Source organism: Gymnogyps californianus, chromosome Z, assembly GCF_018139145.2.
Source record: "Gymnogyps californianus isolate 813 chromosome Z, ASM1813914v2, whole genome shotgun sequence".
Classification (NCBI taxonomy): domain Eukaryota; kingdom Metazoa; phylum Chordata; class Aves; order Accipitriformes; family Cathartidae; genus Gymnogyps; species Gymnogyps californianus.
The window spans coordinates 58,431,246-58,458,372 of NC_059500.1; the positions used below are offsets into that span (position 1 = coordinate 58,431,246).

The following is a 27,127-nucleotide window of genomic DNA, read 5'->3' on the forward strand; positions in this document are numbered from 1 at the left end:
AGTGTTGATGGAGTGTTAACAGGGGCACAGATGAGAAGAGTGAGACTGTTGTAAGAGTGATACCATCATATCTACAAACCATCTAAACACTTGGGGGCATGGCTTTTGGGGCTATTTGTTGTTGTTGTTGTCAGCATTGCAAAAATGCAGAGATCATGAAAACTTCTAAACTTGAAAACTCAACAGCCAGGCTACAGAGCCTGACATCCCAGACAAAGGGAGTGGAGATAATGCACATAGGGATAACAAATAGGCTGGGAAAGGTCTTCAGAGAGAAGACAGGTTTGTTTGCAGCCCTTTTATTTTGTTTTCTCTGTTGCTTTCATCTGCAGAGAAGATTTTGTCTGTGCCTTCTACATCCTTCTGCAAGTAAGCTTGGCAAGTTTTCCTGTGTCACAGCTAAAGAGAAGGATGCTGTAATAACCTGCAAGCAAAATAAGAGAGCTGGATGAAAAGACTGCAGGTGGTTAAGAAGGAAAGGCCACATTTTATAGATAACATAGAATGAGCAAGATTGAGAAAGAGCTGGGGTGGGAGGACTTAAGAGAAACTCAGGTGGATGATGACTTGCAGATTGTGGGTATGAGCAGAAGGTTGGTGGCAGTACTCACAGTGACTGAGAGAAGGTTGCAGATAGAGGTTGATGGGGGAGACACAGATTTGGAGGGGGGGTTACCTGAAATGACAGCTAGACACATGCACAGAGAAGAGCTGAGATTTCTGTTGCCAAAAATGGAAAGAGGTCTGGAGTAGAGGGGTATAGATGCAAGTCTTCAGTGGAGCTGTGTTTTTGGAGCAAATAATTTGTTTCTTGTGATCAAGAAAAAGAAGAAAAAAAAAGAAGAAAATCTAGGTTTCCTATTCCAGGTAAAGGTAAATGGGCCTTTAGGTCAGTATTTCTAAGGCACACTCCCTACAGTGGTATATGTGGAGGGAAAAACAACCCGAGATCTTTGTCAAAGTTAGAGGATATTCTACAGAGGACCTTCTGAAGGGGTGAAGAGAGAAGTAGAAAGGGTCTTAGGGTGGAAGAGATTTCTGAAAGCCAATGTCAGACTAGATTTCAAACAATAAAGTGTTAGTGATGTGAAAAGCAGCTGATGGGGGCATGGAAGAGGACTGTGGAGTACTCTTGAGCTTTGACTCTAAAGAGAGACACTTAGAGACTTCGCTCCGACTGGACTGCGAAGAGAACCTGAGTTCAAAATAGCTAAGGAAGGAAAGGCATGAGAGTCATCTTATGCTGAAACTGAAGCCTAGATAATTTTGTGGTCTTAGCAGTAGATGGCATACAGCTAGTTATTTCCATGGTGTTGCCACAAGTGGAAGCCTGTGTAAAGGTTATTGATGCATTCAGGGTCTGCAGTGGTCCTGGTTTCTTAGTTCCAAACACCCCACAGGAAGTTCATACTTGCTGTTTTTGAAAATATTTGTGACTTACACAAAGCTTATGTCACACATGTTGTGAATTGGCTAGCTCTTCAAAATGCATATGCGTATTTTTTTACCAGTTCCTACGTGTCTGATGGGTCAGGCTTCTGTTATGGATGTTTGCAGAGTTTGCAGTGGTTAAGTCAACAACGATGAAACCTTATTTCTTCTAAATGGTATGTGTCTTTGATCATTATTTTCAGTTAACAAAATAGCATGACTTTACGTTAACCTTAGAGTTGAGCTATCCAACTGTTTAATGCTCCTCCGGACTCCTTGGAAAGGTGGCAGCTGGCTGGCATGAGGGGAGCAGCTTGGGGAGCAGAGTGAGTTGGCAGCCCTCTAGTGGGAGCCAGGGAAATGCAGGGTATGAGCAGCTGGGAAAGCAGCAGCACAAGTCAACTGAAAGCCACAGCAAGGGGAGAGTAAAAAACCAGAACTTGACAACAGAGGTGGCAGAGAGCGGTGCTCCCTGAAAGAGAGCTGGGACAGTAGCTGTATTGGTGGGTGGAGAGGACGAACAGAGGCAGCTGGTCAAACGCATGAATCAGGGAAGGATGGTGTCTGGAAAAGCCAATGGAGCTCAGGCCAAAAGCCATCTAGCTCAGGACCAAGTCTCCAGCAGGAGGAACATGTAGTGATCTATCCCGTTTATTCCCCAGCCTTTGCCAGCTTATCATTTAAGGGCTTCTTGAGTCAGAGGTGGCATCTTTGTGAAAAGAGCTCTTCATTTTTCTCTTGTAAATTTGTCCCTTCTTTAATACACATGAATTGCTAGACAGGTCAAGTGATATTCCCTGTAACAGTTGAAGCTGGCAAAGAAGCATGGGGACACTCCAAACAGAGAAAGAGTGGCCAAGTGTTAAACTATAGAAAAATGCCAGGGATGGGAGTTGAATGGACCAGAAGAGATAAAAAAGTAAAAGAAGGGGAGAAAGATTGGGATAGAGCTCTGCTAAGAAAGACAAGATGGAGAAAAGAAGGGGATGAAGAGAGGGGCATAATGTTTCTGAACAGTGGAAGAGGAGCTGGACACCCTGGTCAGGTGTGTTGTAGCAGGAAGAGGAGCAGGACATCAGCTCCAGGCCAGGGATGTTGGAGAACAACTGCGGGCCCTGTGTCTCATAAGGGAATTCAAGCAAGGCTAAGACCAGTGTTGAGGTCACACATGGTTGTAATCCTTCTCAGGACTGCAGTTTGGCCAGGAAAAAAAGGGAAGGGATTTGAGGTTGAAAATAGTGGTTTAATCAAATATGGAAATGGTAATAGCCAAAGAATGGGCTGAGGTGTCAACCCTTACCAGTGGCGTAGATGGGGAAAGCTGAGCTGGAGAGAAATGTAAATGAGCCCTAGCAAAGATGGGGACCTGGAGCCAGGGGAACGCAGTGGTGCGGTGAGAGCTGGGTTGAAAAGAAGGTCCCGTTACCCGCTTACAAAACCAAAGGGACAGAGGTCTGAAAACATACTACAAAGGTGAGAGAAGGGATGCACCAGTGTGGGAGTGACTAAAGGGGAAAGAACATACAGCGGGTAGGGGAAAGGAGCCTTCAGGGCAAAAAGGTGTCCGAAGGGGCCTTGGCGTCTGTGCGATGCGTCTTAACTGGCACATCCATCCTGAGCCTTTCCAGGAGGCTGAACTCACCAACACCTTTGCTTCACTGGTTGGTTGGCTCTAGTTGCTGTTGTCGCTCTGGAGCAATGAAGAATTATTCAAGAAGATTTTGCTGTACTAATTAGTTATTATTTTTACAGTGGTTGTGTTACAAATTATTGATGATTCATAAACTGCAGGGGCTGTAAGTCTGCAGGCATATGTGGGGGTAAAGGTTTTTGTATTGGTGATTTAAAAGCGTGGAACTTTAATGAAGTGGTAAGTACATTTTGCTTAATGGTACTGCTATGATAGTAAGGCAATTGATGACGACTGATTTACATAAAAACATATGATTTAAGAAAATATCATTGCCCTTGTCTTTAATTCTTTAATTAATAGCTGATTCCTGTGGGGATTGCCTAGGAGGTTAGAATGATACTGGAAATAATATTGGACAGTTTGAAATGTTAAAACAAAAATTTCTTCACTGTTTTTAAGCTTTTGTTACTCCCAGATGGTTAGTTTATTTGTGATTTCTTTGCTTCCAACCCTGTGCCTGTTCCTCCGCTCACTGAAATCAGGGATTTTCTCACTGACCTCTTTGAAACCAGGCTTGTCTCCACATGTTTTACCAGAAAAGCTTGTCATGAGCTACTGAACTAATTGATTTAGGTTGCAGATCTATTAGCAGTCCTTCCTGACAGTCAATCAAATAATGAGAGATTTATTTAAATTGGAAATCATCACCAATGAGATATTCACTTAAGTCAGGAAATGAGCAGAGGTATGGTTGTGCTGTTGCTAATATGCAACGTCCACATGGTCAGATTCTTCTGGGAGTTAGTAAGATGTGGAATTAGTTCCTTCAGGCCAAGGAGAGATCCATAAGACATTTGTGAAGGCCAGGCGCTCATGTCATATTCTTGCTGCCTCCTCCAGCTGTGTTTTGAAAGAGAAAAGTGAGACAGTCACTTGTACCCAGAGCAATCTGGGCATATAAATCCAAGGGACTGATTCAGCTTGTAAAACAAAACTCAGAACTCCAAGTCCAGGAAGGAGGATTTCAGACATACTTTTTGCTGTATCTGAGGAGGTTTATTAATCCTTCCTATGCTTAGGTTCATTACCAGTCTTAATTTGAGGGTTCCATCTGTTTCCGTGCACTGTATAAGTAACGAAGTGGAACAGCTTAGGGACTTAAAGGTTACATATGGCAATCTTTCAGATATAGCAGAACCTTTTCTGCATCCCTGTGTGGTTCTGACCCTATCATGTCTGTGCAGAGCAGGACAGGGACAAGTTCACCTACGTTGGGGCTCTCAGATTTTCTAATCCTCATGAAGCTTTCCTACTGTTAGTAAAGGCAGGAACACCCTGAAACTGGGAGGGGGGAAGAGAGAGAGACCCTGATTTTTAGGTCCATCTATTGAGGTATTTTCTGTTCACGAGGCTGACACAAAAGCACGGGGAGAGAAACCCTGAGTCACAGTTGTGTGGATTTTCTGTTGTTGTTGTTTTAAAATACCCAGGCTAAGAGAAGTGGCTACCCTATAAAGGAATCTCTGTAAAGGGATTGATAGACTTGCCTGCATCCATCTGTGTCTTAGACACAGTTATTCCAGCTTGGACAAAACACACTAATTAAAGCTGGATGTCCTCTGAAGTGGCAGAAAAGTGGAAGGCATTCATTTACAATGTCAGTTCCCTAGTAGCATTAGTAAATGGATAATAAAATAAATATCTGTGTCCTAACTGTCTTTTGTGAAGGATCCCAGGCTCTAGATCAATACATTCTGGGACAGCCAGAGCTGTGCATTGTAAAAAAAGAAACTTTTGCACTGATACTGACTCAAGCCTATTGTGTATTCTTACAAATCCATCTAATGAGACTACTTTAAAACTTTTTTTTTTTTAAATCAAACTGAATCATGATAAAAAATGTATTTGTTTCCTATATAATACCAGTGGAGTATGAATGTGCTGGTTTTCTTTTTTGGTGGGGGAGAAGAGGGATTGGGAGCTTTCACAGAACTGTTTCTCTAACCTTACTCATTACTCACGGTTGATGATGGGTGCTAACTTTCATTTCTATTCTGATGCGCTTACTGGCACTACGTTACATTCTGCCATGGCAGGAGCTCAAGTGGGAAGTGAAGCTTTTGTGTGAGAAAAGGAGAGGTTAACTATACTTACATTGGGGGTAGTTTTTGCTTTGGAAAACAGTGGCAGGCTTTGTAGTTTAATCTTTTGGAGTACTGCCTGTTACCACCTTCTGACGTACGTTGTTGGGCTGAGAAGAATCAATGCTCAGTGGTGCATGGAAGTCCAACGTGTGAGTTGTAGCTATACATAACACCACTGTCTCACATGCAGGCAAGGCTGTTAATACTTAACACAGTATTGTATTCTCTAAGGAAAAAAGTGGAATACTGGTAACTTCATCCATTTTGAATGTTTATACACATTCCTTTGAAAAATACTAAATGTAAGAATAAGGTAATACCTGGACAAAAGGCTCAAACTAACGAGCACCGCAGAGCAAAATGCTGCAGAAATTAGGCTCCAGGATTCCTCTGTGTCAGGGAACGGTCCTGGGATTCTGCCTACAATTAGGATTTTTTTCAAATTACATGTCTTGCAGGGCGATTGCTTTAACTCACCTACACCAGGCACCTGGGGTAACTGGTACCAGGAAAACAGAGAATCTGTCCTTTTGGAGATTGCTGACTTGCAAATAATCCTCCATATGCATGAGGGGAACAATATTTTAAGGATTCGAAGACTCTTTTACTTAAGTACAGGCATCTGTGGGAGGACATAGGTATTGTTCAGTTGCTTAACCACCTTCTATAGCTAATGGTCTCAAGTGAAACAAATCAGTAGTGCACGGAAGTGTACTGAAATGTATCAAGACACAAAAAGTATTAAAGTAGTCCAACTCCTGGGAAATATAGCAACAAACCAGCCACAGCCAATGTCTGCAGGTTTTCTTGCAGTAGCTTTAAATTATGATGTGCTCTCATGTCTTCTGAAAATGTCGTGGCTCACATGGTAGCAATGTTTTTTCCTGAAAACTAGAGGTTATGGTTCTGGAAAACAATTCTAAATCTGCAATCCAAACAAGCTCTCTTGTCTGAAAAGTCACTTCTTTTCTAACCAAACCCATTAAAATATTATTATTAAATATATGTCACAAGAGTTTTAATACAAGTTCTGTATTACATTCAAATGAATAAGGCGATTTTTGGCCAGAAAAAATAGCTTTCTGTAGTCTTAAGCAAAATACAAGTCCTTCCATGTAACCAAGGTACTCTGTTGCAGATAGAAGGCAAAGGAAGTGGTGTTTCTTGTTTCCTTATTTAAAACCCTACAGTTTTTAACTTAGAGGCAAATAAAACAAAATTAAGAGTTTGGTAAAATATGTTCATAAAAGATACGATTGAAAGCAACTAAATTAGGGCTGCTAGTCATATGCCTGCCTGCCTTTGAGAGTCTTTCATGGTTCTGTTTGATCTTTCATTCTTGCATGTAAAATGCTATCTTGTTAAGAACCGGACTGGAAAAAAATATCTGTGTTATTCTTCTTCAGCAGGCTTCAACTACAGAAGTACAAATTGGGCCCATGAGACTTACACAAGATCCAATTCAGGTAAGACGCTCTTTCAGTTTCTTGATACAGTAAATTCAGTGTTAATGGGTGAAGAAATTGAGGTTCAACCCCTATGATTAAGTATCATGTTTTCATTTTACTTGTGCAAGGACTGTGAGATGGGTAATTGGTGTTTTGGTTTATCTGATTACCCGAGAAGAGATCTACAAGTAAATTAACTTGGTAAACAAGATGCTTAGATTTCCATTAACATCAAATCATTCCTTTTATGTGTCCTGTCAATAGGAGTGTGTGTGTATGTGCGTTAGCAGGGGAAAGAGCTGCCTCTCTGTTCTGTTCTGATACACCAAAGCAGAGAGCTGCATTAGAAAGTTTAGATACCAGTCGAGTTTTGCTGGGTTTTGCAAAACAGGACAGAGAACTGTGCTTTTACAGGTCACCAATCCAAGAAATCACACCACTTCCAACAAGACAGGTTGAACTTCAGCTTAAGGAGCAACAGCTCTCACACGTACTTGCTTCTGTTTCTGTACGTTTTGTTCCTGTGCCAGTAAACAGATGCCAAGCATTATTTTTTTAGCTTATAGTGGGTGTTAGAGCTCTCAGATGATAGAAAATTAAATAATCTTAGTCTTTAACATTGCTTTAGTGATACAGCGTTGATTTGAATTAATTTTTTGGGTCACTTAACTCTGTAAAATACAGAGACATTTAGTCACCAGTCACCTTTTCTGTTTTGGTTTGAAGGTTTTTTCCTCCATATCTGGTTATGAGAGGAAAAACCTACATGTGGAAGAAATGCTGTTATTGGGGAAAATAAATCATGTATATGCATCATAAAGCTTTACATATTTATTTCTGTATTAAGTATTCAGTCTGAATGATGAGTTGATCTGATGAAACTGTTTGTTTGTATTATAGTAAGACTGTGGAACAGTGGCTTCAGCAGTAGACCAGTCTTGGTTTTGCAAGAAATTTCAACGTAAAAGTGTGGAATTCTTCAGGGAAAAATGTTCTTTAGACTGTGATCATCTTCAGAAAGATAGTCAAGCAGATATTTAACAAATACAAATACTCTCAGTGCTTATGTCAGGATTTTACTTTGTAGAAATTGGATCTGCCACAATATCATAGTACCAGTGTTAGCTGTTACAAGCAAAGATTTCTCATATAAGAAGGGAAAGTGGTTTTTTAATTGTTTTTAAAAGTGTTTGACATTCTTCTTGGTATCTTGTTAGGTGTGGATGTTATTTTGTCCCTACATTACATAAGTGAGAATTTATGGTGCTACCACAGAAGACCTTAAGTAAAGCAGAAAGTGGACCTTAGGTAAAACCATTAACTGAAGAGTTTTCCGTAAAGACATTGCCATACGTTAACTTATTTACAGTAAAGGGAAAACACTTCATGTAAACCCACCTCCTTTGTTTGTGGAACAAGCCACATTACCTCAGCTAATTTGGCAAGTATTGCACACATCCACGCATTTAGAAAATGTATGTTAATCTTTTATTCCATCTTGACAATGGAGTTACATGTTTCTCTGTGCAGTGCAAACAGCTACTGAATATCACATTTTAAATGTCTATTTGTGGGTGCTTAATCATGTCCACAATTGTCTGGTAAGTCACCTTAGTTTGTTAAAACAATTGCCCCCGGGGCTTTTTGTAGTGATGCTCATTTTATGCTGGTGCGTGTTTTGTGCTGTTATGGGACACCTGTGCCAACCTCGAAATGGCCCATATTTTTTGTCTGAGAGGTGACCTTACTTGTGACTGACCTACCATAAACCATTTAATAGATTTCTCACTGGACTTTATGACCATCTGTGTTGGAGGACAAATCTGGTTTGATTTGTACTAGATCGTGACCCAGGTGCTGCTGGCATTAAGGGGCAAGGGGAAGAGTCGAAAGCAAACCTACCAGTTCCGACCCTCCAAATGGCCTCCCCACATGTAGCTTGCACGTCTGCCCTGATTTTGTACCAAAGCTTGCAAATAGGCATGGTTTGTTTCTGAGACCTTAGAAATGACCGTGATAAAAGTACATGTAAATGCACTTTCTCCAGAGGACACAGGAGAAAGGTGGTTTTTATAAACATTTAGGGCACATAAAAAGGCTGTCTTATCCTTTTGCAGAAGTGTTTACCAGGGCTGATAAAGGTTTAGATGTGTCCCCCATTCAAATACTGCATTTTCTCACCTCTTAGGACATTCATTGGCCATCACCTCTTTCACAGCATTGACATCAAACTCCATTTCTGTTCTGATGATGATCTTCCCTGTTGAGCTGGAAACGAAGCATGATGATGCACAGCATTTTACTGTTCCCCCATGCCAATTTTCAGTGTAACAAGAGCTCCTCCCTAACTTAATTCAGAGCCATTATGTGTTTTCCACCTTAAAACTCTCTTGCTGGGATACAACAACATTAAAATAATTAAGTAACCTTCTTTTTACTTCTTAAGGTGCTGTTTGTAATTTTCTCAGTTTCATTGTGGTACCCTATGTGTCTGTACTCAGCTGGTGTCTCTTGTTTTATTTTGAGGTCTTTAAAGCAAATCTCTGTCCATTTTCTGTATTTGTATGATAAACTGGGAACAAGGCATACAACAGTTGTGCAAAGCAAATACTTAGAAAGATGGTAAAAATTCCAATACATCACCAAAAAATATAAAGGTCTCCACAGGAGAAGTCCATGGTGCTCCTAAACCAGGGCAGCACTAAGTAAAATTATCTTTTTACAGTAACACTGACAAATTATACACCAAAAAATAGCTACATGGGGTTTTTTGCCAAGAAACACATATTGAATTCAAGCTTTTCCTTGACTGTGTTGTTTATGTGGATGGTTATATTTTTATCTTGACTTTGAGAGTGTATTTTTCAATGTACTTCTAGTTACATTATGTTTTGATGGTTTATAGTAAGCTTCATACAAATGTTAATGAGAAAGCATGGTAGTAATACTTTAAAAAACCTTTTAAATTTAATACTCTCAGAAGGATTCACACACTGATAATTAGCTACCAGTAGGAGACTGGGTGGTTTAATTAAGCTCCATTATTTTACAGCTGTTAAATGATTGCATTTTGCAATCCTTTATTTCCAAACTGGGAATGTTGAGAGAAGGAAGATACCAAAAATCTGCCTCAAACCCCACGTTTTCTGAACCATATTGTACTGATCAAACTAGGAATGAAATAAAACTTATAGTAGTTGGAACCAAACAGAAAATTGTATCAGAGTAGGGACTTTACCTGAGTATCCACAGACAAAGTCTGCAGCTCAACCATGTCACTGCTTTCCAACACTTCAATGGCTGGAAAAAAATCAGCGATTAGGGAGAGTGACAACAGTTATCTTGGCTGTTAAGTGTCAGTAACCCAAATCTGCTTATTGTTAACTGCAATTAAAAATACTCTTTCTAATAAATTGAAACTTCTTAAGTTATTTCATAGAATCATAGAACGGTTTGGGTTGGAAGGGACCTTAAAGATCATCTAGTTCCAACTGCCCTGCCATGGGCAGGGACACCTTCCACTAGACCAGGTTGCTCAAAGCCCCATCCAACCTGGCCTTCAACACTTCCAGGGAGGCAGCATGCACAACTACTCTGGGCAACCTGTTCCAGTGTCTCACCACCCTCACAGTAAAGAATTTCTTCCTTACGTCTAATCTAAATCTACCCTCTTTCAGTTTAAAACTGTTACCCCTCCTCCTATCACTACACTGCCTGATGAAGAGTCCCTCCCCATCTTTCCTGTAGGCCCCCTTTAGGTACTGGAAGGCCGCTATAAGGTCTCCCTGGAGCCTTCTCTTCTCCAGGCTAAACAACCCCAACTATCTCAGCCTCTCCTCATCGGGGAGGTGCTTCAGCCCCCTGATCATCTTCATGGCCCTCCTCTGGACCCACTTGAGCAGGTCCATGTCTTTCTCATGCTGGGGGCCCCCGAGCTGAACACAGTACTCCAGGTGGAGTCTCACAAGAGCAGACTAGAAGGGGAGAATCACCTCCCTTGACCTGCTGGCCAGACTTCTTCTGAAGCAGCCCAGGATACGGTTGGCTTTCTGGGCTGCAAGCGCACATTGCCGGCTCATATAGAGTTTTTCATCCACCAATAACCCCAAGTCCTTCTCCAGAGGACTGCTCTCAAGCCACTCATTGCCCAGCCTGTATCCATGTTTGGGATTGCCCCAATCCATGTGCAGGACCTTGCACTTGGCCTTGTTGAACTTCATGAGGTTCGCACGGGCCCACCTCTCAAGCCTGTGAAAGTCCCTCTGGATGGCATCCCTTCCCTCCAGCGTGTCAACCGCACCACACAGCTTGGTATTGTTGGCAAACTTGCTGAAGATGCACGCAATCCCATTGTCCATGTCACCGAGAAGGACGTTAAACGGCACTGGTCCCAATACTGACCCCTAAGAAACGCACTCATCACTGGTCTCCACTTGGACATTGAGCCATTGACCACAACTCTTTGAGTGCAACCATCCAGCCAATTCCTTATCCACCAAGTGGTGCATCCATCACTCCAATGTAGAGACAAGGATGTTGTGTGGGACAGTGTCAAATGCTTTGCACAAGTCCAGGTAGACGACGTCAGTTGCTCTTGCCTTGTCCACCAATGCTGTAACCCTGTCATAGAAGACCACCAAATTTGTCAGGCACAATTTGCCCTTAGTGAAACCATGTTGGCTGTCACCAATCACCTCCTTATTTTCCATGTGCCCTAGCATAGCTTCCAGGAGGATCCACTCCATGGTCTTGCCAGGCACAGAGGTGAGACTGACTGGCCTGTAGTTCCCCGGATCTTCCTCTTTTCCCTTTTCAACAATGGCGGTTATGTTTCCTCTTTTCCAGTCACTAAGAACTTCACCAGTCTGCCACGACTTCTCAAATATGATGGATAGTGGCTTAGCCACTTCATCCGCCAGTTCCCTCAGGACTTGTGGATGCATCTCATCAGGTCCCCTGGACTTGTGCACCTCCAGGCTCTTTAGATGGTCTCGAACCTGATCTTCTCGTACAGTGGGCAGTTCTTCATTCTTCCAGTCCCTGCCTTTGCTTTCTGTGACTTGGGCAGTGTGGCTGGAGCACTTGCCGGTGAAGACTGTGGCAAAAAAGTCGTTGAATACCTCATCCTTCTCCATATCCCGGGTAACTAGGTCTCCCATTTCCTTCCAGAGAAGGCCCATGCTTTCTTTAGTGTTCCTTTTATCACCGACATACCTACAAAAGCTTTTCTTGTTGCCCTTGACGTCCCTGGCCAGATTTAATTTCTTAGTATTTATGGAAATTCCGAGCATATAATTTTTTTCCACTGTTTAATGAAACCTTGACTGGTTGTCCTGCCACAGTAACATTAATTGATTTGTTTATTGTTTAGAATTCAACAGTTCAGACAGCTCAAGATAAGAGAAAAGTTATGGTCACCTTTTCTAGCTTCCAGACTGATGGTGTTGAATTTCACGTTGTGACACCACAGCTGCATAGAGCAGCACAGATGAAAGGTTATTGACCTTTTTTATGGGCATTTGGGGCAAAATTTTGCATATTTTGCTCAGACAGGTTGTTTCAGTGAAGTGAGAAGATGACTTTTGTTTGTGAAATGAGCATGATTTTGCTTTATACATGGATTATTCTCTGGCTGCTGCCCTTTTGTGCAATTTGAATAGCTGTGGAGAAACTTTTGCCTTTTTGAGGCCATTCTTTTCACCGCATATTTGCACTAAATTAACCTTTTTCTTCAGTTGTCCCACAGGGTGACATGGTTAGTGAGCAGTTGCTATGGTAAATACGTGCAAATTGTGAAAGGGATTGTCTACATGACTTGGGTTCCTAGCTGTGTAATTTGTACGCTGATAATGTATGTATTATAGGGCAAGGATGAAAAATTTGTTCTCTCCTAAAAACACTCTTTCACACAGGAAGCACAGAAATACAGCTATTTTCAGCCTGTATTCTGTGTGTCAGTTAGCAAACAGACTTCCTACAGCATCAATTTGATGATGCTGATGCAGCGCCTCAGCACGCATCCTATCTGATCTTATGTGGGCAGTTGAAGTTGTCAAAACTACCTCATATATTTACATAATTAGGGACAATTTATTGGGTAAAAATTGTGATGTTTGAATCAGGTTTTTTTCCCTACCCAGTCCTGTCCATACCTACTTGTCTGTTGTTCTTTTCAGTTTTGAAAGAATATGGGTTAACTCCATTTTGTTGTACATCAAAGGAGAAATAATGAATAAAACTGTGTTAATTGTTTGTCCCCAAAGAGCAATAATTAAGGCAGTTGCATTTCAGACAGTTCATTACTATTAAAAGTGTGTGTAGCTGGGATGGCCTGATGAGAGTGGCAATGATGTTTGAACACCTACCCACCTACTCTGGGTGGCTGCTGACTGAATTTGAACATGAGTTAGAAGAGACTCATCATCTGGCAGCTAGTTTTGTCCTAAATATCAGTCCTACGCAGTTAACTATCGATTATCTATTGATAATCACTGTGTCTATTAAGAAAGTTGTGCTACTGCATCAGCTATTTTACAGTCTGTAGTTCAATCTTCCCACTTTCAGAGCAGACTCAATCTTTTGTATAGCAGAAGTGTTTGTAAGATTTGCACCATGCAGAGCACTACTTTGTATATTTAATGTGGTGCCACTGTTTTGCATGCTTTGCAGGTTTTGCTGATCTTTGCAAAAGAAGACAACCAAAGTGATGGTTTCTGGTGGGCTTGTGACAGAGCTGGATACAGGTGCAATATTGCCCGGACTCCAGAGTCAGCGCTTGAATGTTTTCTTGATAAGCACCAGGAAATAATTGTTATAGATCACAGGAACTCCAGATATTTTGATGCAGAAGATATCTGCAGGTAACCTAAAGGACCTCATGCTTCTCTTGAACTTCAGAATACATTGTACAAGACCAAACCACCCAATTTTAAAAACAAAAAATAGGGAAAAAAAAAAGGAAAAAAAATGAACCCCCAAAACTGTAGTAAAATGGAAGTTTGGGGATTGAGGCCAGGAGGTTTGCATACATCTGTAAGAGGAGAACAATATGAAAAATACACTTTTGGCAAAGCTAGATTGTAGAATCGTATCTTTAGGTCATGGGCTTCTACCAGAGCATAAGCTAGAGCTGTTACGAAATTATTCCCTGCTGTCTGTGCCTGCTTCTTTCCTGGTTTACTGCTGCAACAAAGTCTGAAGCTGCAGAGCTTCAAAGGAATGTGTTTGTTTGTCCACTGGGTCAGTTCACATCACTCTTCTGGTTCTGTCTTAGCAGCTCTAAGATTGCAAGCTCTTAGTATTGGGACTCTTCGCTAAAATACAGTTTCAGCTGAAGCATACATTTTGTACCATACACCATACTGTCAGTCCATCATGAGCTGAAATTTGCCATGTTTATGACAAGGAGCATTTTAAAGCTCAAATACTTGTGCTGATAGAAGTTCTTCTAAAAGACCAACAAATAAAGACTGTTTATACAGGACAGTGTGACATGAATGAAAAAAGTTATCTTTAGCCAGTAAAAGGTGAATGGAGCGTTTTTCTGATAGCTGGTCATATTTTTTTCAGTTTCTCAATAATGTGTAAAGTGGTAAAATTTTGTTTATTCATCATTTCATAAATGATAGTCTATCATATACATTTGCTATACCCTCTTTTCTTACTTGCATGCCCCAAAAGCAGTTCACACCTTCTTAAGAAAATTTTACAATATCTAGAAGGACAACGGTAAATATAGGAGAAGGTGGTGGAGATTCTTGTTTAAATTAGCTAATGGGTATTGCAAATGCATTGTATAGACTGACCTTTCTCAACCCATGTGTTCAGGGCAGTCTGCCCCAAATAAGCTAAGTAAACAGGGCAAACCTTTGCTAGGTTATAAGAGTGGACTTGAAGAGCTGCTCTTCATGCCCTGTGTTTTGGAGTTCTTGCCTCTTCACTGTGTTGAGCAAAATCTGAGGAATCTGGTAGCAAAATGGAAATGGATTGTCTAAGTGGGGATAGGTAGGTTTTGGCAGTGTGATAACCTATTTTGTAGCTTCAATGGTGTCTTTCAGTCCTTGTTTTCATTTACATTTTCTGCGAAGATACTCAGAGTGGTGTAACTGAGAAACTTTTGTTTCCTCAGGTCTATTCGTGCCACAAAACCATCAGAGCACACTGTAATACTTGCTGTGGTTCCACGGACGTAAGTATTACTGGTTTGTGAAAGATTTTTATTTTACTTTATAAGAATGTTATGTATAATAGTTATCTACTAATAGAAAGTATCTTACTAGCAAGCCTTACAGAGTAAGTTTAATAATATTTTGCCTGAAATGTGTTAGTGATGTTTTATGTGGCCTATTTAAGTATTTGATAACTTTCCATTTATAAAGACTAGTACTATTCCTATCACCTTCAGAGGATCATAATGTAATGTCTTGTATACGGAGAAAAATTAGAAAGCCATGTGTTGGTTTCTAAAAGAAAAAAAATAGAAAGCTGTGTATTACTTTCTAAAGGAGATAACTAGGTGAAATAACACACTGTGGTTATTAGGGAACTAGGTAATGGAGTAAACTTCAGTCGTCTTGGTACTAAACTCACCAGAAAGTTGTCCTGAAATCCTTATTCAGTAATTCATATCCCATGTATTGTGGCAAAATTCTTACTGACTTAAATACCTTTTTATCAAATACCTTCAAAAAAGAGACTTTTCCTGTCTTTGTTAAAACTCCTGCACACTACTGAATCCATTCTAATTTTATTAATTTCCTAGCTGAATTAAAATATTAGGAAATAGAATGGCAGGAGAAAAACTATTCCTGCCAAGATTAGAAAATAGACTAAGCTTGCTGCTGAGCAAGACTTTACAACTTGCTTCACCTTTTACTTAATCGCACTTTTTTACCATAGGATACCACGGGATGTCTTTTGTCCTCTTCATGCTTTCTTTTTGTAATGCTCCTTGTGTGTCTGTGAAGAGACACAGGACTTCTGTAGAGCATCTGTCAGGTTTGCTGTAGGAATAATTATCAGGTTGTAGTACTAGCTGCAAATACTTATAAAAGACTATAGCATCAACTTCTGTAATAATATGGTTTTACATATGTATTTTATGCAAGAGTGTTCTCACTGCAATCATTCTGTTTAGGTGACTATGTCAAATTGGTACCATCTAATTCTTAAATGTTGTGTGACCATACAACATATCAGTTCTGTTTAATATCTTTATCAACGATCTGGGTGAGGGGATCGAGTGCACCCTCAGTAAGTTTGCAGACAACACCAAGTTGGGCCGGAGTGTTGATCTGCCTGAAGGTAGAAAGGCTCTACAGAGGGATCTGGACAGGCTGGATCGATGAGTTGAGGCCAGTTGTATGAGGTTCAACAAGGCTGAGTGCTGGGTCCTGCACTTGGATCACAACAACCCCGTGCAACACTACAGGCTTGCGGAAGAGTGGCTGGAAAGCTGCCCAGTGGAAAAGGACCTGGGGGTGTTGGTCGACAGCCAGCTGAATATGAGCCAGCAGTGTGCCTAGGTGGCCAAGAAGACAAATAGCATCCTGGCTTGTGTCAGAAATAGTGTGGCCAGCAGGACTAGGGAAGTGATTGTGCCCCTGTACTCAGCACAGGTGAGGCTGCACCTCAAATACTGTGTTCAGTTTTGAGCCCCTCACTACAAGAAAGACATTGAGGTGCTGGAGCGCATCCAAAGAAGGGCAAGGAAGCTGGTGAAGGGTCTAGAGAACAAGTCTTAGGAGGGGCAGCTGAGGGAGCTGGAGTTGTTTAGTCTGGAGAAAGGAAGGCTGAGGGGAGACCTTGTCACTCGCTACAACTACCTGAAAGGATGTTGTAGCAAGGCGGGTCTCAGTCTCTTTTCCCAAGTAACAAGTGATAGGACGAGAGGAAATGGCCTCAAGTTGCACTGTGGGAGATTTAGATTGGATATTAGGAAAAATTTCTTCACTGAAAGGGTTGTCAAGCATTGGAACATGCTGCTAAGGGAAGTGGTTGAGTCACCATCCCTGGAAGTATTTAAAAGAGGTGTAGATGTGGTGCGTAGGGACATGGTTTAGTGGTGGACTTGGCAGTATTAGGTTTACGGTTGGACTTGATCTTAAGGGTCTTTTCCAACCTAAACGATTCTATGATTCTATGATTTTGTTTTCCAGATCTGCTGACCAAGAAGAGACTTCTGTTCTTCCCCTTCTTAATGCAGGCTTTGATAGGGTATGTATAAATTACGTATTTAATATAGTAACTATGATTGCTTTGTGAATTACAGACACTTGTACTTCCTCAAATTGAAAGCTACACATTTGCTTCTGTCAAAAATGTATTGATGAGCAACCAGTGGCAGTTGATTGGGTATTCTTTTCTTTTCAACAGTGTATCCAAGAAGCGTATGAAATAAGAGAATCTGTGATCTAGCTAATCCTTCCAGAATAAGCAGGAATACTGAGATTAACTTCTTGTGGTCTGGGTGGGTGGTAGGTGGGTTTTGTTTATGACTGCATTAAAAAAACAATGATGGGGGACCCTGATTAATGTGTGCTACGTATCGCAGCAGGCTGACTAGTCATCCAGACATCTCTGTGTGCCTCAGACTGCTGGGATTCTTTTTCTAAAGGGACTACAAGCCTAGTCCAGCTGCTCCTGATGTGAAGAAGAATTTTTTTTTTTTTCCTATGAGGTCTGTTGTGTTGGCTTGCACCCATTCTTCTCAGGACAGCATTAGAGGCTCTCCTGTACAGGCAGCAGAAGGGAAGATAATTGTTGATACTGTCTCTCAAAAGAGCTTTGTAGGAGAGAGCAGAAAGGGAAGAGTTCTCAGCTCTGAAAATATAGGTTCAGTTTCTTACCCTCTTCCAGCCTTTGTGTGAGTGCCTTTGGATGGTGTCGTGGTTGAGGCCCAGCGGGCAACAAAGCACCAGGCAGCCGCTCGCTCACTCCTCCCCCTGGGCAGGATGGGGAGGAGAAAATACAACGGAAGGCCCGTGAGTCGAGACCAGGACAGGGAGGGATCACTCACCAGTTATGGTCACAGGCAAAACAGACTCGACTTGGGGGAAAAAAGGAAATCAATTTCATTTGTTACCAATCAAATCAGAGTAGGATGATGAGAAATAGAACCGTGTCTTAAAAACTCACCTTCTCCCCACCGCTCCCTTCTTCCCCGGCTCAGCTTTGCTCCCAAATCCTCTCTCTCCTCCCCACCCAGTGGCACAGGGGGATGGGAATGGGGGTTGCAATCAGTTCACCACACATTGTTTCTGGTGCTCCTTCCTCGTCAGGGGGAGGACTCCTCAGATTCTTCCCCTGCTCCAGCGTGGGGTCCCTCCCACGGGGGTCAGCCCTCCATGAGCCTCTCCGACGCGAGTCCTTTCCACGGCTGCAGTCCTCCACGAACTGCTCCAGCGTGGGCTTTCCTACGGAGTCACAGCCTTCTCCAGGCCCAGCCACCTGCTCCGGCATGGGGTCCTCCACGGGCTGCAGGGGAATCTCTGCTCCACCGTTAACCTCCATGGGCTGCAGGGGGACAGCCTGCCATCTCACCATGGGCTGCAGGGGAATCTCTGCTCCGGGGCACCTCCTCCCTCTCCTTCTTCACTGACCTCGGGGTCTGCACAGTTGTTTCTCTCACATCCCACTCCTCTCTCCGATGCAGCTCTTTTGTTTTTTTCTGGCAGTCTTTTTTCCCTTCTTAAATATGCTATCACAGAGGCATTACTGCCGTTGCTGCCTAGCTTGGACTTGGTCAGCAGCGGGTCTGACTTGGAGCCAGGGAAGCTTCCAGCAGCTTCTCACAGGAGCCACCCCTGTAGCCCCTCCCCCCCTACACAAACCCAACACAGATGGATATTAATGTTGTTAATGTAATATAAATCAACGGTAATGTTAAAGTTAGTTGCTCATAAGGAAGGTTATGTATTGAAACGAAAGAAGCACATCAGTGGACACTGTAGTTAGGGAGAATTAACTATATATAGTTAGGACAATTAACTGTAGTCAGGAAAATCAGAGAAGGAAGGGAATTAACCCAGGCAGAATCTCCTGCTAATATGCTCATACTGAATCCAGTATCTGAGCTAACTCATATTTAGCTTGAGTTTCTTTACAAAGCAGAACATGCACCAGAGTCACCATTTGCAGATCATCTCCGAAAAGAGGTAATAGATCTTGCCTCTCCTGCAAGGGTAATGTGGGGGCAAAAGCATTAAAGGCAAAAGCATTTCTGAAGCACCTAGATGCTCCAAAAATTTGAAAAGTTGAGGCTAAGAGAAAGGTCAGCCCAAGAATGCCAGTGCTTTCTTAGTGTAATTTTCTCCCTCTCTCCCTCTCTCTCTTTCTCTCTCTCTCTCAAAAAAGTTTAATATTTTTCGAAGAAATCTTTATTTTTTCTCAAGTTTGGTGTTTCATTTAAAAACAATGCAGGGCAATATGTCTTGTAGGCTAGATTATAACTGTAGGTGTAGTACTGAGTAGAGCCAGAGGAGACACTGTGCAGCTCTGAGACACATCTCAGTGGCACACTGTTTGCCTAGGAAAGTAAAATCTTTTTGCACCTGACAACTGCTCTAACCATTTCCTCTAGCTGTCCCAAATTTATCAGAGAGCTTGCATAACATAGTAATTCCCTATTGGAATTATTTTCAAGCCTTTAAAACCCATCTGATGTCAAAGATCCTATTTTCACAGTGAGGTGGATATAGGAATTGTTTCTGCTTGGATGGGGATCAGTAGGGACTAAATCCATTAACACAAAAAAAACTACACACACACACGCACAGAGATTTTAAAATACTCTTCTTCAAATAGAGAGACAATATTTGCAGGGAATCTCTTCCTCAGCAGCAGAATGAAATTTATTTTTGGAAAATCATATCTGTTCAAATTAAAAGTTTCTCTTCACTATTTTTATTTTTACAGCCCAACTTTTCTGGTAGCTTTATTTTGCATTATCACTATTCATTGTATCAGCATTTGTCCTATTTTTGCTCATTGTCTTCCTCCTCTTCCCTTGACAAAACACTGAATGCAATCACTCCGTCTGGTGGTGGCTGTCTTCTAAATGTATTTCCAACTCGAGTAGTAAAGAGTCTGAGCTTCTAGCCAGTTCATCTGACACCTTTTTGTGGAGTTTTGTATGCAAAACCAGACTTTTTACATCAGGTTTGGATCTAAAGATTCTGAACAACTCCTTTAATCTTTTGGGGGGGATACTCTTGCAAATAACCATAGATCTTTTTTATGCAGTGAATAGCTGGTTATTCTGCTTTAAAATGTTCTGTTGCCTTCATGTGTACTTCTGTTAGAGTAATGTCTTTCTACGTCTATGTGTACCTGTAATATATATGTAAATAGTCCTAAAGAAATCACTTTTCATTTCTTCTAATGAAATCAGTGATGACTGATCACTATCCAGATCTGGATCACTATGATCACTAACAGATCTCATGAACAGAGAGAGATTTTGGGAGTCTTTTCTGTTGATTTTATGCATTCCTTTGGCATTTTTCTTTATGCTGAGTTATTTCTGGTTTTTCTTTCTCCTTCTCAAGCAAGTCTATTTTATTACATATTCTGATTTTTTTCCCTATATCATTAACAGCTTTTGTGTTTGTGTATTAATGCTGTTGTTAATGCAGTACATTTATTATGATGATTTTTTTTTTCCTCTCAGCCTCATAAATCTAATAGTGATGGCCTACTTAGGATGGACTAATTTAAATAAGTTATTTGGCTTCCTGACTGATTTTTAACTATGATTTAAATTAGCAAACAGGGGACCTTAATTTTTGCAGTTACTCAGTTACAATCTCGTCTTGCATTTTGAACTTTACTTCTTTTCCTAAACAAATGTTGATTCTCATTGACCAGTTACTATCAAAACTTTCTGGTTTGCAACAAAACAAATCTTTAGTATTAAACCTAGTACTTCTTGCTAAGCAAGAAGAAAGATGCATTCCTACTAGCTGATGACTCTTGTGGCTTGTGTCAAGTTCTGTATAGGATGACAGTGTAATGCAATTATAATGAAGTAAAATGTAATTTAAGAGTATATGTTAGTTAAATCAAAATGTACTGTGTAAATACTAAACTTTTTAAAAAGAAAGTATTGTTGTCTGCTTTCTAATATTTGAGAGTTAATAGATCTTCATCTTCTTGTGCCTCATTTAGATGCACAGATTAGAAAAAGGAAATGTTTCCTGCTTTTTTCAGGTCCCAATTGATTTCTCAGCTTTGAGTGAGCCAGTGAATGTATAGCAGTAGTACTATAAACTTAAATAAAGGGATTCTGTGCACCTGCAGAAGACTATACAACAGTTAAGAGCAGGTTTAGCACTTCAACAAGCTGCAATTCTTGGTTCTTAGCCAAAGATTTGTGTTGACATTGTGGGTGATTTTTGTCAGTAAACAGCAGTCGTTAAAATTTGTCAGTAAACAGCACTACTTTAAAATTGAGTTTATAAAGAGCCTTAGTATATTCTAGTAAGTTTAGTTTGTAAAATAGGCTGCCATCATCGTTAAATTGTATATTGTTGATAGATTTGGTTTTATATTGTTTTAAATTTAGCACGAGCATATTTGAATATTTAAAAGAGCACCCTAAAACTGAAAATCTAAATCTACATTGCTGTAGAAGACAAGTTTGTTTGCAAGCAGTTTGTTATGCAAAAGCACAGCATCATTTGCACCTTTGCTTCTGCCAACTTGATATTGTGCCTTTTGGTTTCCCATGCACTCACTTAGTGTTTGAAGTGAGAGTTACAGAAATATTTTAAGATCTTAACATTAGGGAGTGAAGCAGACCCATGTCAACAGTTATTTTTAATTTTACTTTTTTACATTTTGCTGGCAACTTGGGATTAAGCCATTGGTCCCCAAAACACAATTTTTCATACAGGAGAGAAACATAGATTTCTTAAAAGCAGTTCTTTGTTCCTCGGAGGTTTGAGTGCTGCCTCTTGACTCTGCATGCAGGTGTGCTGTGAGAACTAGTGACAACATGGTATTTTCTGTGAAAACTAGAGTTGATGCATGTATTTCTAAAGGAGTGATTTAGCTCTTCATAGCAGAAGTTTACTAATGAGCAGTAAACTTTAACTGAAGTCAGAGAATCTACTTCTTTTGTATCAACATAAAGTTTCTGATTTCAGCAGGACCAAGCACAAGACCTTTCTGCCTTTGCCTAACCAAGAGAGGACATTCTCTCCCGTCTGGAGTATATAAAAGTTTGTTAACTGTTGTCAGCATGCTCCTTACTTTATATACTTCTCTGCACTTCTGAATTCACAGTGACAGCTCAGTGAGATTACTTGTGGAGAAAAGTTAATTCACCTTCTGAGCTTCAGCTGCAATATTTGCTTGAAAACAAATGAAATGCCAAATATCATTAATTTTTTTTCTTTTTTTAGTATGAACGTTTTATGTCTCTAAAGCATTCCATTTCCATTCTGAAATAAGTATAGATGTTCAGAATGAAACATCAAGGCAATACTGGTTTTGTGTGAGACTATGTTTGGGTTTTTTTAGATTATCTGTTTCTAACTGAGTTGCTAAAACCAAATGGGAAAATTCACAGTTGAGGTTTTAGCATATTTTTGTACTTGCTTTGTATTTAGATAGCCATGTTGTCTTAAGAACTAGAAAATCATTCCTGGGGAAAAGATGATTACTGAACACAAAAGGTACAACTAAAGCTTTTTATTTCTACAGAATCACAGGATGGTTGAGGTTGGAAGGGACCTCTGGAGGTCATCTTGCCCAACCTCCCTGCTCAAGCAGGGCCACCTAAAGCAGGTTGCCCAGGACCATGCCCACACAACTTATGAAGATCTCCAAGGATGGAGACTCAACCAGCTCTCTGGGCAACCTGTGCCACTGCTCGGTCACCCTCACAGTAAAAAATGTGTTTCCTGATGTTCAGAGGGAACCTCCTGTGTTTCCGTTTGTGCCCATTGCCTCTGGTCCTGTCCCTGGGCACCACTGGAAAGAGGCTGGCTCTGTCTTCTTACACTCTGTCTTCAGATATTTATATACCTTGAGGAGATCCCCCCTTGAGCCTTCTCTTCTCCAGGCTGAGCAGTCCCAGCTCTCTCAGCCTTTTCTCACAGGACAGATGCTTAATCACCTTCGTGGCCCTTTGCTGGACTCGTGCCAGCTCTCTTTATAAGGTTAGCATTTTAGATGCAGGAACAGAAATAACAGTTTAAAACCGTTCCTATCTATTTCATGCACTCTTGATTTGTCTTCCAGCAATTCATGGAGAATAGCAGCGTAACTGCTTGTTACAATGAACTGGTTCAAATAGAACATGGGGAAGTGCGATCTCAGTTCAAATTACGGTATGTAGAAGTGTAAGAAACTGCAAACATCAACTGCTTGGTCTACATAATTGTATCAGGTTACTTTCTGCTTCTTTCCAGCTACACATGTATGTGCTTTGCATCTGTGTGTTAACTAATATACTATACCCTCATTTCCTCCTTCTGTTATTTTGTAAAGGACAAATTTAAGTGCCTTAGTAACTGGTACCCCGAGAAAGCTTAGTCTGTGTATGTTTCATTCACTGGTGGTTTAAATGACAGCTTTCCTTAATGCACAGTGCAGAACATGTGCTTTATTCTGATGCTTCCTTGTGTCTCATATGTCTTGAGATGCCCGTATTTAATTTGGCAACGTGCTAGCAGCCATTACTACCAGCATTACAGTCAGGGCAAGATCCTGTAGCAGAAATACTGCAGAACAACAACTTCGGCTCATTTAATTGCAAGGGTAGCATTTTAAAAATGCTGCTTTGTGTGTAAGGTTTATGGGCTGCAAATTTACATGACAGTAAAACTTCACAAAGTCATTCTTGATCTTATGTGTGTGAGATTTCATATTTGATAGCTTGAGCTGAATGCAATCTTGATCCGGCTTTTAATACCCTGAGTTTTTATTTTTCTTGGTTGGGCAAGACTTGGCGGACCAGGGGCACAGTTTTTTATCTTAGTGAGGAATTAAATGACTTTCATTTCCTTATCACTTTTTCTTTAATGTGACTAATTTTATATTTAATACAGGTGCTTATACATGCATGTAAATATGTTTGCAATACCACTATATGAAAAAAAAGCCTTTGAAGTTGAGTGTCATGCAGAGAAGGTGTAGTTCTCTGAGTGTCATAAATTAATTCCAATTCCATCTACAGAAAATACTATCACTTCTTTACAGATTTCAGTGTCTCTGTTTAAGAAGTAGATTTTTCTAAGATTTTCCTTGCAAACCGATCCTAAAGTGACTTCAAGTGACTGCGTGTTCATGCATGCAGAATGCAATTACAGTAAAATTTTCAGGGGAGAAAATAGAATTTGGGCTCACATAATTTTTAATACGTGTTTTCCAAAACTTGGCAAGAAAACAAAGCAGCTGTGAAATTTTGGAAGTTAATTAGATACTATGGTAGTCCTGACTTGGTTTGTTGTTCAGTTGTAAATGCAACAGGAAACAAGTGACTTCTGAGTTAAGTCAACATAGAACAGAAACATTAGTTTTATATAGAAAGATTAAGCTGTCATTCATACGCACAGTGCTTGTAGTTTACGTTTCATATCAAGAACAAGATGGAAATACAGTTTGAGCATCTCTACATGAGTAGTATCAATTATGAATGCAGATAATGAAAACTCCAATACAGGAAGCATGATTCATATTGGCTACCATATTTTTCTGCTAGCATATTTATAGCCATCACCAAAAAAATCTTAAAATTAATTAAAATTCGAAGGAAACAATGTCAGTCCTCAGCAGCATTTCATCTACTGACAGTGCTTTCATCCCTAGTGTTTATGGAAAGAGCAGTATACTGCCGACTTGTAATTTTGCTTGCTTTTGCTCTCTTGAATGTAGTTACATAAACTGTGAGCCTACTTCCTTTTAATTTATGTAAATAATAACACTATATGAAATGTATTCTGTGTTATCATGTCTTTTGTATATCAATAATACACATTATTTATATTTATGTATGTGTATATATATTCACATCACCCCTGAACATGACTTTTTTGGGAACCTTTGGCAACATTGCAAAATACTATGAAAAAAAATGGTGGTATTTTTTATGTGTATATATATATTCATATGACCTCTGAACATGACTGTTTTGGGAACCTTTGGCAACATTGCAAAATACTATGAAAAAAAATGGTGGTATTTTGGGGTTTGCTACTGCCACTGCCAGATGCAGTCCCAGAACAGTTAAGTCATTTAAAGAGTTTAATAGATGCAGGCCCAGGATAGTTAAATAGTTAAATACTCCTTGTCATGTAACAAGCACAAGTAATGCTTGTAAGCAACATTTGTACTAACATCTGGGGACATGAAGTAGCCTTTTAAAAGATAAACTTTCTGAAAAGGCATGTTTGTAACTTGGAGAAGCAAGTCTGATGTCTTGCAACAGAGGATTTCCCCCTACCTCTGCCTGATTAGGCAGGTGCTCTAAATCAATTTGCCATTAAAAACTAAGCAGAACTAGTGTTTGGTAATGCTATTTGGTTATAATTTGTTTTCATCTATGTGGTTTAATTAAGTGGGGAAAAAAGTGTTGCACTGTGTGTCGATCTCACCGGGTCTCTGATCTGTTTGCTGTCTCAGTAGGTCTTCTATACAGCTTTGTAAAAGTGAAACGGAAGAGAGAATATTTTCAGAAAGTTAGTCGACGAAATTAAAACCAGGATATTTCAGGTGTTCAGATACAAGAGAAACGTGGTGAAAAAGTAGGACCAGCCCAAGAAAGAAGTATATAAGATCATGTCAGTGGTTAGAAGTGTCTTTCCATTCCAAGCAGGGACTCCGCTTCTCTGCGTAGCTGCTTCTGGTTTGAAGCTTGGTTGGACATCTGTGGGAGGTGTGTATTAATCAAAGAGGATATGGGCCATTTAAACTTGTAATTTTGCTGGCTTCGTTGCCAGATCAAATGAAACTACTAAGGTTTGAATAGTGCAAACATAGCTGTGTGTTTTCTTGCAGAAAGTTTACGTAATGACATTTGTTAGCAGCTGGTATACCAGACAGGCATCTATCACTGGGGTAAATTAGTTGTTTCACACAGCACAAAATCACACTTTGGAGCCAGCTTGGACTGCTAGAGAATCATTTCTAAAATTACATTGGAAGCTCCTTTTATTGTATGAGCTGAAATACTGCTGTCGTCTTCTGTATGCAACACTTTTTCCTACAAATCTTCATCCATGCGGCTGTGTGTCTGTGTCTCTGTGTATATCTCTCTGTGTATCCTGTTTGTTTTTGAGTTACTTCCATGATGAGTAGAACTAGCGATGTCCTGTATTTCTTAATTCTCTAGTCATCGGTATTAATTCAAACCCCACTATGCAGTCTAGGAGTAAGATGTTCCTTTTAGGTAATAACTATATACAAGACTGTTTAGGCATGGTGCATTTATGCTCCCTGCAATGAGACATAGATAGAAGATAATTAGTTTGTGTTTAGTCCAAATCAAGGATGAAGTACTGACATCTATCAAACCAAGTATGCCTGAGTTGTTTCTTTTAGTATGCACTCTCTCTCTATTTTTTTTTCTTTCTAGTATTAGGAGCCTATATCAATGTTAATCCCATCCTGTGTAAATCATAATTTAAGCAATTTAAATTTTGTAGCACGAAGGTAAGGTTTTAGTTTTCCTGCATTAGTTCGAGGATAGCCCTGAAAAAAATGGGAAACAAAGTTCATTTTGGCCCTTAATAAAGATCAGGATGTATGGAAATCAAGTCACTGAATTATTACTTGGAAGTAGGAAAATTGATATTTTTCTGACTAGAACTTTGAGATGGCTTAAATTGTTTCCTTTAATTATGTTGTATTACAACTTCTTTGATAGTGCCGATCTATTTGTATTGAAAACTTTGTATATATCTGCTGTGGTGATTTTCGTGTTCCCTACCTTTAATGATCACAAAACTTTCTATTCTGATGTAACAGCCATTTGTTATTTTTACTGCTAATTCTTAGTTCCTGCTGTCTAGAGCACGTTTGGAGAAAGAAGGATACTATTAAGATGCTGCAGTACCCATGAGGAATTTTACAATGTGATCTGCAGTAAAAACACATTAACAGGGATGTCTGAAGCTGAATTTCCTGAAAAAAATCATAATGGAGATAGTGACATGGTTTAGTCAAAACAACATGCTACTTTGTGATTCATCTACTGATAAGCACAATATAATAATGTATTTATAGTGAGCAAAATGTTCTGACAATAAAACTAATGTGAATCATTTGCTAATTTCAGGGCTTGTAATGCAGTGTTTACGGCATTAGACTATTGTCAGGAAGCTATAGAAATAACCAGTGAAGATCATGTCATTCAGGTATGGGGAAAAAAAAGTTAACTATTTTGTAGAACTTGGAGAGAGGAACACCAAAGAGATCTCTGCTCAGTAGTTTCTATTCTATTTCAGTATTTTAGATAATTTTCAGTA

General features: G+C 40.1%; 1 protein-coding gene across 10 annotated transcripts in view; it reads left to right on the forward strand.

The window, feature by feature from the left end:
* PDE8B (phosphodiesterase 8B) overlaps positions 1 to 27,127 on the forward strand; it is an 83,925-nt gene that overhangs the window by 31,038 nt on the left and 25,760 nt on the right. For 6 of the 10 annotated variants that reach the window (XM_050912526.1, XM_050912532.1, XM_050912528.1 and 3 more), the window contains exons 2-7: positions 6,615 to 6,674; positions 13,326 to 13,516; positions 14,785 to 14,844; positions 16,814 to 16,871; positions 22,902 to 22,990; positions 26,938 to 27,016. In XM_050912526.1, the coding sequence (XP_050768483.1) occupies positions 6,615 to 6,674; positions 13,326 to 13,516; positions 14,785 to 14,844; positions 16,814 to 16,871; positions 22,902 to 22,990; positions 26,938 to 27,016 (537 nt within the window). The remainder of the gene's footprint in view (positions 1 to 6,614; positions 6,675 to 13,325; positions 13,517 to 14,784; positions 14,845 to 16,813; positions 16,872 to 22,901; positions 22,991 to 26,937; positions 27,017 to 27,127) is intronic. The other 4 variants (XM_050912527.1, XM_050912534.1, XM_050912525.1 and 1 more) reach the window with 3 other exon arrangements.